This window comes from Misgurnus anguillicaudatus, chromosome 14, assembly GCF_027580225.2.
Source record: "Misgurnus anguillicaudatus chromosome 14, ASM2758022v2, whole genome shotgun sequence".
NCBI lineage: Eukaryota > Metazoa > Chordata > Actinopteri > Cypriniformes > Cobitidae > Misgurnus > Misgurnus anguillicaudatus.
The window spans coordinates 6049056-6061366 of record NC_073350.2 but is presented as its reverse complement, the minus strand read 5'-3'; the positions used below and the strand labels follow the sequence as shown (position 1 = coordinate 6061366).

Genomic DNA, 12311 nt, shown 5'->3' with positions numbered 1-12311 from the left:
CGTGCCGAGAGGTAGGGGCGTGGTAAGAGGTTTCTCATTGGTCAAATGAGCTTCCTTCTGGAAACTGCGTTGGCCAATCAGCAATAACCATAGTTACACGTCATTTCCTTTAGACGGAAAGAAGGCGGCGGAGTAATACATGTGCAATATAATTTGTTGGTCTCTTTGCTTGACATCTATCAGCTTTGGTAATTATTTAATTGTTGTTGACACACACGTTACTGCATTTGCATCGAAGACATCAAGAGTCGGAGATTTAAATCGATGTCTGTGCTCTCATTGTTTTATACTTTGTGAATATCAAAAGATACACAGTCATTTGCAAAGCTACAGACTTCGCGCGGTTCGTTAAGAAGGGGGTCTTCAATGAACTGCTACTACAGTATGATTCGGTGAAGGAATGAGTTTTGACTTAGAACACAAGCCTTTGAGGACAAATTCAATAGACGTTTAAAAACATAATTTTGAAAATCACTACTGAATAAATATATATATATATATATATATATATATATATATATATATATATATTTTTGATAAAATGGTGTTTGTTTTGCTTAATTGATTTATGTAATCTAAAAGAAGTTTATTAAACCGTTTTAACTGTATTTAATAATTATATGGCCAGTGTTTGATCAAACATGTATATGCCTTTATACAGCAAAAACATTTGCTGTACCATTATTATAAAAATAACATTACTTTTAGTTTGTATGTACTTTAAATGAAAGTACAAAATTAGTTTAACTTTAATAGTGTCATGAGACATTTTTATCTTTAAAGTAATAATTTGTTGTTTAATTATTTTTTATTTTATTATTAAGTTTAAGTACAGACATTTCAAGTGTAATGCAATAAAAACGTTGAATACAAAGCTCAAAATGTGTAAATCAGAGAATATCAAGTATAAAATGAACAATACAAATAAATACAAAAATAAAAGTTTATGAATCAAGGTAGTTATTTGAAAAACTTTGTTTTGTGATATCATCCCAGATAGCATGCAAACCATTGAAACAATGTTAAAAACAGTTGATTTGTCAATGTTAACTGCATTGAATCAATATCAGGTTTGCACCCTCCATTAATATTGAAAAAATATAGAAATTTCAACAAACCACCATTATCGTGATCAGTGTTTGTTTTAGTTGGGTCCTTGACTCTTGACATTCACTCTTTCTTTTTAGGGGTCAAGCACCGAAGGTGCTGAGACACCTATTGGAATTGTCAGTATTATTATTATTCTGCTGTTTCTTCTTCTTCTTAGCCATAGGCGTCTATGGCAGCCCTATGAACCGTACATAGGAAAATGATGAAATTTGGCACAGTTGTAGTGGTGGTCTTAAAAAGTCACGTGACCAAAAATGGGGTCTCTAGTACTAACTCTATAGCGCCACCAGCAGTGCAAAAATTCAATGTTCAAATGGTTATAACTGCTGATCCGCTTGATCTATGAAAATTCTACTTAGTACACGTGATTGCTCTCCTCATGCTTATTGTTTTTAATACCTTACATGAAAACTCCACCCATTACAGTAGCGGCCATTTTGAAATGTACAGTATTCGGTTTATTCGCTACTCCTCCTTCAAATTTAGTTAAATTGTTATGAAATTTGGCACAGGTGAACTTTGGAGTGAGCCGCACAGAAATGACCGAACAGAATTTTGATATTTATCTTTGTTCAAAAGTAATAAATGCGCAAACTTAACGAGGTTGACGCAAAAATGGTTCTGAAGCTGTATCTCGGTCATTCTTTGATCAATTGAAATGAAATTTGGTACACTTCATGTGGACCATGAACTTGGGGTTCATGCAAAATTTGGTGACAGCGCCACCTATGGGTCATGAGATATGAAAAATTGCTTTTTTTGCCCATAACTACTGAATTGTTTGTCAGAAAATTATGATGTTGGTGTTTACGGATTCCTTGGCTCATGCCGAATCTGTCCATATGTATTATGTCGGGTTTGACCACACCACCTGTCTGCCATTTTGAAATTGATCATAAATTGTTATATCTTTTGAACTATTGGACATATTCGTGCAAAAATAGTCAGGGAGCTTCGGCATGATGTCCTGAAGGTACCTGGGAAGTCAGAGTACAGCGCCACCTAGGGGTTATAAACTATAACATTTCTTATAGAACTGCTTATATCTTCAGAATACTTTGTCTGATATACATTTTCTTTGTGAAATTTTATTTACTGGTTTTTGCCGATCGCAACAATACCTTGTTTGTCATTTTCCATCATTCTGTTCATGTGTTATTGTAAGGCATATGGTAAATGATTTTTTCGCTACTCCTTTTATTTTATGCCAGGTTCTGCTTGTATAATGTTTGGAGCAATCCGCACAGACGTGATTGAACAGATTTTTCTGCTGAGTGTCAAATTTTTGAGAAATACCTCTGTAAAGCGGACCGTGCCTGTCATGCTGTCCCTTTGTCATATTAAAAAGAATCTGACAAAATTTGCCCATGTTGTTCATTATTGTACAAAATGTTCTTCACAAATTCAGTGCCATTTAAGTTATCTGATTGCCCTACACTTTGTATTTCTGTTTATTTTTGCTTTGTTGTGTTATTTCTGCCCTTTCAGTGATTGGCATGTCAATGTTTGCAGTTTTGAAGTCTCTTTTCCCCAGCCTTTCAACCCATAATTCCTCAGTGGCGCATGCGGTTAGTGCTGTGCTATGAGAACCTGAGTTCATGGGTTCAAATCCCATGTGCATTGGTTTTTTGTCTTAACTTTTTTTCTCACTTAAGTTTTGTGATTTTCATACTATACATTGTATTTCAGTTATTTGTGCTCTCTGTTATCATTTCTACACTTTTGGTAATTGCTGGATATCAATGTTTATAGCTGTAAATATACGAGCGTTTAGGACGCTCAGTGGGTTCATGTGAAAATGCACTCAAGATGGATGTGGATGTTTCCGGTTAGAGAAACGGAATAATGAGGCATAGTTCAGCTTTTGAATCAAATGAAGATCTGTATATGTTTATTCACACATGGTCTATAATAAACAGAAGAGAAACAAATAAATAATGTAAATATATCAGTAGATACACAATGTAACATTAATAAATAAAATATACACATATGTATATATATATATATAAACATTGCCATTGTGCGTTGTACATATTACTAATACTTTAAACAAACAATCACAAACAAACTGTGTGATCATTGCATATATTGACGGTCATAATTAAATAATCAATGTAAACAACTTAACAACACTGTATAAACCGCGTGAGGTAGGTCATACAATTATATTTGCAACTTAAAGCTTAATATGGATGAAAACCGTTAGTTTCGGTTTCTGTTTGTGACCCAGTTTAACAGGCGATCACATGGACAATGAATAATATGCAATATGACCGATATAAGAACAGCAACATTAATAACAAGTCAAATTACACATATAAACTCACCCGTAATCAAATACACACGGGAAAAACATATACAAATATGCATAAACCATCCCGTTAGCCTCCTTTCACTCTCAGTTGCCGAGTCTGCATGTCTGAACATGTCTCCAATGCGTGCATGACGTACTACGCAAGGGGGCGTGGTTAGGGCTTTCTCACACAGCCGCCCCCAAATGTGTATAAGAACATTTGAATTAGTGAGAAATCCTAACTAACTGGTAGGGGCAATAGTGTCATCTTCATTGAGTTTAGGGAGTGATACTATACGGGATACAGGTCTTACATAAGTGCGATTGTGTACCTGAACTTCAACTGTTCTGATACGTCCATCAAGTCCAGGGAAAGTTTTGGTCACTCTTCCTACTGGCCAACATGCTCGTGGCAGTTGTGGATCCACTATCAGTACCACTTGGTCCACACTAATTTCTCCTCCCTCTTTACGCCACTTTTGTCTTTCTTGCAGATTCGGGAGGTAATAACGGATAAACCTAGCCCAGAAATGGTCAACAAGTACTTGACTATGTTTCCATCTTCTAGTTCCCAAAAGATTACTTGAATCATAGAGTACTTGTGGAAGTGACGAATCATGACGACCCATTAGCAGGATGTTAGGTGTAATAGGGTCAGGATCTGCCACATCTGAGGATGTGTATCCCAATGGTTTAGCATTCAAGATGCCCTCTGCCTCAGTGAGAATGGTACGGAGTACAGTCTCAGACACTGTTTGGTCCTTCAGTACTACTTTTAGGGCCTGCTTTACTGACTTCACTTCCCGTTCCCATGCTCCCCCAAAATGAGGGGCACTAGGTGGATTGAATCTGAATGAAATCTGTTGTTCAGCAAGTTGTTGCTTCAGATCAGGCGTCATGGCTTCATAGGCTGTTCTCATCTCAGTGTCTCCTCCAACAAAATTGGTACCATTATCAGAGAGAAGCTCGAATGGTTTCCCTCTTCGAGCTATGAATCTTCTAAGAGACATTAGGAATGCATCTGTGTCAATGCTTTCTAACAGATCAAGATGTAGACAACGGGTTGTCAGACATTTAAACACTATTCCCCATCTTTTCTCATTTCTTCGGCCAATCTTCACCGTGAATGGACCAAAGCAATCCATTCCAGTGGAATAGAAGGGGGGCTTGTACAGACGTAAGCGTGCTGGTGGAAGGTCGGCCATTTTGGGAATGTTAGGCTTGGCACGCCATTTTTGACAGTCAATGCATGTGTATTGATGTCTCTTAATAGACTCCCTTCCCCGTAGAATCCAATAACGTCGTCTTAGTTCAGCAAAGACTCTTGCTGGCCCAGGATGTAAAAGGGAGGCATCATAATCCTTAATTAGAAGCTTGGTTAGGCTGTGCTGTGGATCAAGCACGATAGGGTGTATGGCGTCCAATTCCATATCTTTGGCATGTCGTAGTCTCCCGCCAACCCTGATAAGTCCACTGATCTTATCAAACTCGGGTGATAGTGATGCCAATCTACTGTTGGATGGTAATGGTCGGTCTGAAGCAAGAGCCTTAAATTCCTCTGGGAAGGAATCTTTCTGAGCCTGTTGTAAGAGGAGCCTCTCTGCTGAGATGAAGTTTAACGAATCATCTGTTGGTTGTGTGGAAGAGGTAGCCGCCCCATGAAGGGAGGTCGCTGTTGCCTTTAATAATTCAGTCCAGGTAGTATACTGACTGATATCAGGTAGGGCAATGTCTGAACTGGTGCATACATTAAGGCAAATTGCAGACTTCTTCAACTCTGATTCTGGTTCAGTTTCAACTGCCGGTAAAGAGGGCCAGCATGACTCTGGCTGGTGTAAGAAATCTGGTCCATTACTCCAGCGACAAGGAAGGATTAAATCCTTAAGTGATTGGCCACGTGTTATGACATCAGCTGGGTTGTTCCCTGAATTAACATACCTCCAGATATCAATATCAGTGAGTGACTGTATTTCTGCAACCCGGGTTCCGACAAAGACTTTGTATCTGCATGAATCCGATTTCAGCCACTGTAGAACGGTAGATGAGTCTGACCAGAGGGTAACATGATCAATGTTGAGAGTTAGTTCAGTTTGTAGAAGTTTGGCAACCTGTGCTCCTATAAGTGCTGCACTCAATTCCAGTCGCGGAATCGTCATTTGCTTCCGAGGGGCAACTCGTGAACGGGCCAATACAAATGAGACATGTACATGTCCATCGTTGTTCTCTGTTCGCATGTAGGCTACTGAGCCATAAGCCCTTTCAGATGCGTCACAAAATATGTGTAGATCTCGACTGAGAATATCTCCAGGATCCTCAAATGATGTGTAGCATCGTGGGATTGCAATCTGATTTAAACTTTGGAGCTCATGTTGCCAGTCCTGCCATCTGGTGAATAAGTGATCGGATTTGATTAGATCATCCCACCCGACATTGTCCTTCCACAGATCCTGAATCAGCACTTTAGCTCGGGTTGTGAATGGGATTAAGTAACCCAGGGGGTCATACTGAGATGCCAAAACTTTGTAGATGTTTCTCAAAGTTGGTTCAAGGCAACTAAATTGGCTGGGTTTGTAACTGAATGAGTCGCTGAGGCAGTTCCAAAGTAGTCCAAGTGTACCTTCTAAAAGGTCAGTACTCTTCTGTGATAACCAGAGTTCACTATTTGGTGACCTTGCATCAGAGGGAAGATGCTGGATAACTTCTGGTCTGTTACTGGCCCATTGACGCAGTTCGAACCCACAGGTGAGTAGAAGTTGTCGTAGATCGTCTACCAGTGCTCTAGCTTCAGCAACAGTTGGAAGGCTATGAAGACAGTTGTCTACATAAAAAGAATCTTTGACTGTTCTCGCCAGAACTGGTTCAACATCAGGATGGTTATTTGCAGTTTCCTGGAGTGCATATATGGCGCAGCATGGGCTGCAAGTTGTGCCGAATGGTAAGACTTGCCATTCGTAGATCTTGGGTTGTTCTGTCCTCTGCATGTCTCTCCACAGGAAGCGCGTTATAGGCTTATCACTGGGTAAAAGGCGAACCTGATGGAACATGCCCTTCACGTCCCCACTGATGGCCACAGGATATTCACGGAACCTCAGCAAAACACCCAGTAAAGACGGACCGAGAACAGGCCCTGGCAGAAGGATGTCATTTAGAGCTTGGCCTTGGTATGAATAAGAACAGTTAAAAACAATTCTGTCCTTGTTGTTATGCGTCACCATGTGGTGAGGAATGTACCATGACTCCATGGATTGTTCAGCTTCTTGTGTTGATATCTCTGCCACATAACCAGATTGCTGCAGTTTTATCATTTCTGAACAGTAAGACTCCGCTCGCCTAGGATCTTTGGAAAGTTTACGCTCAGTGCTTCTGAGGTTTGCCATCACTGCTTCTTTAGGGGCCTTTAGAACCTTAGCGTTAGATCTTCTGAGCAAAGGTGTGGCGTATCGCATTACTCCATTAACGTTTACTCTTGTGGTATGTGTCTGGAGCAGAGTGATAGCATATTGGTCTTGTTTGGACCGAGTGGCTGTTTTCTCATTTATGTAAGGCAGTGTATCGATTTGCCAGAGGCGTTCCACATTCTTGAATAACTCCGTATTCGATGTGGTTGTGGATATGTGGAAACATTGTTGGGTGGTAAGAGTGGTTTGATTAAAGCCCACTGGGCCTTGGAGGGTCCAACCAAGTTTGGTACAAATAGCAATCGGTGCACTTGTAGGTCCCATGCGCACTGGCTGAACTGGATTGAGTAGATGAGGCATGTCAGACCCGATGAGCAACAGAGGTTGTGCTCGGTCAATCAAGGGTAATGGCAAAGACCTAATATGCTCATACTTGCGTTGAAGAGAAACCACTGGGTAAGTATGCTCGGAAAGTCTCAGGTTATCTGCAGTGAAAGCATGGGCAATCAGATATTTCGTGCCTGGTTTATTTAAGGGTGACACATGTAGGGAAACAGTAGCTCCGTGCAGGTTAACAACATCCTGATGAACCGTGCGTAGAGTGAGTTTTTCAGGCTCAGTGGTAAGGTTCAATTGTTTCACGGCTTGTGAAAGTACAATGCTACGCTCTGAACCGTCATCCAATACAGCGTATGTTTCCATGACTTTCTCTTGGTTGTGCAGTAAGACCTTGACTATCTTTAGCATTACCTTTTGAGAGCGGTTGGGCCGATCTAAATAGACCTGGGGGGATGGAACGTTAACTAACAGCACACTCTGTTGGATCTGTAATGCTGCATCATGCAAGATGGTCAGATGTAACTCTTTGCAGGTTGAACATGTTCGTTTCAGAGTACAGCTATCTGAAGTGTGCTTACGACCACATTTCCAGCAGCGCTTTTCTTTGGATATCCACTGTGTTATTTGCTCTGTGTTCATTGTCTTGAATGTGGGACACGCATTCAGGAAATGTTCCTTGTTGTTACAGTACGGGCAGTAAGGCTGAATCTTAGAGGGAGTGTAAGATTTCTGTTGTCCCTGTGCACTTGAACTGCCATTAGCTGAATACAAGATAGAGGTGGATCTCTCTTTTGGGCGAGATGGCATTGCTCTTTGCTGATCTTTCTTAACTGGTCTGGCTGTGTCAGTTTGATACAGTGTAGCTGCTTTATTGGAGATGCGCTTGGCCTGTGACTTCATTTGCAGCCATTCAGATAGATCAGGTAATGTATACGTGCGGTCTGTACCAGTTTGCAAGATACCTCGACTGAAGCAGAACTCTACGAATCCATCGCGATATGACGGTGGCATCTTGCTTAGTAACCGATCAACATGAGAGCCACAGCGCAACTCATACCCGTTTGGGCCCTCTAATGTTCTGAGCATCCCAACTAACGATTGGATGGATAGGGAGAATGCATCAAAGGCTTCTGCATCACCAAACTTTACAGCTGATGTATTCAATATGATACCTAACTCAGACTGAACCAGTTGGCGGGGTTGTCCATATTTATCCTGCAACGCCTGTAAAGCAGTGGTGTATGGCCTGGGATCGTGCATGTATGCTTTGGCCAATTGAAGAGCACTAGGCAGTTTTAGGTGACTTAAGAGGACCTGATATTTGTAATGTTCACTCAGATGCAGTTGGTTATTCATTACATTGTCTAAGGCCATTTTCAGTAGTGCGAAGTCACTTTCCTGACCTGTATCGAAGTATGGAATAGCAGGCTTTGGGATACCATAAGCTGAGGCAGCTAACATTTCCATACCAGGTGACTGGACAGGCGTAGGGAACAATACAGCTTGACCTCGAGGTGTATTATACAATGTTCCTGGTGTTAACTGAGGGATACCATTCATGTCTGTATAGGATGGACTATGAAAGGCAACCCCTGAAGCTACAGGACTGGTAAGTGGAGCTATAGCCTGTGTCTGACTATAGGTGACAGAGGTGTCTGAATAATGATGTGGCCTGGCCACTGTAGGGTTAGAGGGTAAAGGAACACCATACTCTGACTTAGGCATTACATAAGACTGTGTCTTAGTTAGCGGAGTCGATGACCATGTAACGGTGTTGCAGTGGGTTACCTCGGCAACTGAGGTGACAGAACTGAATGATAATTCAGATACTGGATCAGTACTGTGTACAGCAGATAATACAGAGGGAGCAATTACTGATGACACAGGAGCAAAGTTAACATGACGAGAGGTATGGCTAGGCATTACATGAGTAGATGTCATGTAGTCATCATTAACAGCAACTCTATTCTGTTGAGTGCTTACCTCTGACAGGGGATCAGTGGTTAGACTTGACTGTACATTAGTAACATCAACATCTTGAGGTTCCTGTTTAAGAAGTACACAAACATATTTAGCAGCCTCAAGCTCATTTTGTACCTTTTTCAGACGCCGTCTGGTCTCTACTTGCTTAGCCAACAACTCTCTAGCTTTATTGGCTTGTTCCTGTTTTAACTGTGCATCTCTAGCCTGAGCATCAAGTCTCTCACACTCTTTATCTACTATGGCGTCCTCTTCAATCTGGCGTTGAAGTTCTTCCAAGTCCAAAGACTTTAGTCTTGCTTCCAACATAGCAGCATGAAGATTTGAGAGTCCATGTCTTGGAGATCTGCGTCGTGCACTACGATGAGATCTGGATGAACTGGATACAGTACCGGTAGAAATGGATCTAGACGCATGTCTGGATTGTCTGGAGGCTCTTTGTGAAGATGCATCAGCAGGAGGTGGCTCTGAATGTAGATTATATGGAAGCTGAACTTCATAATCAGCCAGATGGGCAGGAAGATGTCTCTCTCTTGGAGGGCGAGGACGTACATCAGGCTCAGTTGCACTTTGAGATTCATGATCCATCTTTATGCATCCGGCTCGAAGGACCATATACGAGCGTTTAGGACGCTCAGTGGGTTCATGTGAAAATGCACTCAAGATGGATGTGGATGTTTCCGGTTAGAGAAACGGAATAATGAGGCATAGTTCAGCTTTTGAATCAAATGAAGATCTGTATATGTTTATTCACACATGGTCTATAATAAAACAGAAGAGAAACAAATAAATAATGTAAATATATCAGTAGATACACAATGTAACATTAATAAATAAAATATACACATATGTATATATATATATAAACATTGCCATTGTGCGTTGTACATATTACTAATACTTTAAACAAACAATCACAAACAAACTGTGTGATCATTGCATATATTGACGGTCATAATTAAATAATCAATGTAAACAACTTAACAACACTGTATAAACCGCGTGAGGTAGGTCATACAATTATATTTGCAACTTAAAGCTTAATATGGATGAAAACCGTTAGTTTCGGTTTCTGTTTGTGACCCAGTTTAACAGGCGATCACATGGACAATGAATAATATGCAATATGACCGATATAAGAACAGCAACATTAATAACAAGTCAAATTACACATATAAACTCACCCGTAATCAAATACACACGGGAAAAACATATACAAATATGCATAAACCATCCCGTTAGCCTCCTTTCACTCTCAGTTGCCGAGTCTGCATGTCTGAACATGTCTCCAATGCGTGCATGACGTACTACGCAAGGGGGCGTGGTTAGGGCTTTCTCACAGTAAAGCTGTATTCTATAGCTTGGACACACCAACTCAGTGGTTTAATTGTTTACTCAGTGGCGCATGCGGTTAGTGCCGTGCTTTGGGAACTTGAGGTCATGGGTTCGAATCCCAGCTCTTACTTTCACTTATTGAGATTTCCTTTTGTGTTCCCTTTAACACGTTCTTCTCGACCTGTCTGGTTTTCCACACGTGTTATATTTTTTCCATCTTTTCTGTTGTTGCTCCGCACTGCAGTGGTTCTGCTCTGCATTTGCTTTGCTTCGGGTTCGGGCTCTCTTTTGCACGCTTTCTGCGCTTTGCGCATTTGCTGCGTCGTGTGGTTTTTGCTGTGCTTTGGGTCCTCATTGCGCTGAAGGTGCTTGACCCCGCAATTGCTGCTTGCAGCTATATTCTTTTGTAGTATTTGTGTGTGTTTATGTAGAAACGCATGTGCACTGGAAAAGAAAGATGTGTTTCAAAGTTAAAGGGGACATATTATGAAAATCTGACTTTTTCCATGTTTAAGTGCTATAATTGTGTCCCCAGTGCTTCTATCAACCTAGAAAATGTTAAAAAGATCAACCCAATAACTTAGTTTTGGTAAACCATTTTCTGCAAGCATGTGAAAAATAGGCCATTGTAATTTGGCCCTTATTGTGATGTCAGAATAAGGTAATACCGCCCACTTTATCTGCACTATCCAACCACAGCACAACCATTTAGTATGGAGAGAAACAGAGAGATAAAATATTTCACAGCACAATTGAGTTTCAATTGCAACAAACCACCATCATTGTGATCAGTGGTTGCACTTCATCCGCTCATTTGCATTTTAAATGACACACCCAAAACGGCACACTTTTGCTCAGACCTATTTTAGACTTAGTTTACATCTTTAAAAAAATCTCATAATATGTCCCCTTTAAGTTGACACTGATTGCTTTTTATGAAGATGTCAAGATGATATAAAATTAAGCTGCTTTATGTGATGATGTTGATCCATATTTGACCATTATAATTGTTCTGGTTTGTAAATCCATTGTGACAAGATAAACAGAAAATATGCTGACACATTCAGACATCATTATTCATCCTACAAATCTCAACAATGGTGACAATCATCAAACAAATTCAGATTAAACGATCAACTGCAATGCATGCTGGGAGTCATAAATTAGTTTAGTACTATGATGATACCCAGCATGCATTGCAGCGTGAAGCTTTCTTTTGTTGATCGTCACCATTGATGACATTCATAGACCGATTTATGATGTCAGAGATAGATTCAGTAATCTAGCTTTGAATGTGTTTTTATATATATTTGAACACCTAAATGTGTTTTTATAATCCTCAAAATAGCAGACCTGACACTGTCTCCAATTAGTACTGTAATATCCATTTCTTGCACAACCTTAATAGTATTTCATTAATATTATTTAGGTATATCTACAATAATTAAACTGTTTGATAACATTAGATCTTTGTTTTCTTTGCAATAGCAGATGTATTTTAAAACACTGCTTCAACAGACAAAGAAAACTTAACATTAAAACACAGGAGTAAAGGGCCCAACTAAAGCACACACTGATCACAATAATTGTGATTTGTTGCAATTTCAATATTTTTTCAATAATAATGGAGATGGCAAACCTGATATTGATTCAATGGTATTAACATTGACAAATCAACGATTTTTAACATTGTTTCAATGGTTGCATGCTATCTGGGATGTTTGAAAAGGTTTCAAAGTATACTGTGAGATCAGTCTTATAAAAGGTAATATATAAAAGGGTTTCTTTTATTTGTCTTATGCTTAAAATAATTGAATTATATAATTTTGTTTTTCAGAAAAATATGGGTTTTG

The 12311-nt window shown here is 39.9% G+C and overlaps 1 protein-coding gene across 2 annotated transcripts; it reads right to left on the bottom strand.

Moving 5' to 3' along the window:
• Positions 1-2874: 2874 nt before the first annotated feature.
• Positions 2875-10462, bottom strand: LOC129422078 (uncharacterized). Of its 2 annotated transcripts, XR_012373122.1 has the most exons (3): positions 10308-10462; positions 3441-9884; positions 2875-3016 (listed from the first exon to the last, which is right to left on the bottom strand). XR_012373122.1 is itself a non-coding variant. In XM_073875770.1 (2 exons), the coding sequence occupies exon 2, from the start codon at positions 9736-9738 to the stop codon at positions 3649-3651; it is 6090 nt and encodes a 2029-aa protein (XP_073731871.1). In that variant the 5' UTR covers positions 9739-9884; positions 10308-10462; the 3' UTR covers positions 3032-3648. The 2 variants fall into 2 exon arrangements, 1 of the variants encoding a protein (XP_073731871.1); XM_073875770.1 differs by lacking the exon at positions 2875-3016 and having other exon boundaries at positions 3032-9884.
• Positions 10463-12311: the final 1849 nt, after the last annotated feature.

What these genes read in the sequence shown, in the direction of transcription:
- LOC129422078 (XM_073875770.1), bottom strand. Translation starts at nt 9,738, where the DNA reads ATGGTCCTTCGAGCCGGATGCATAAAGATGGATCATGAATCTCAAAGT.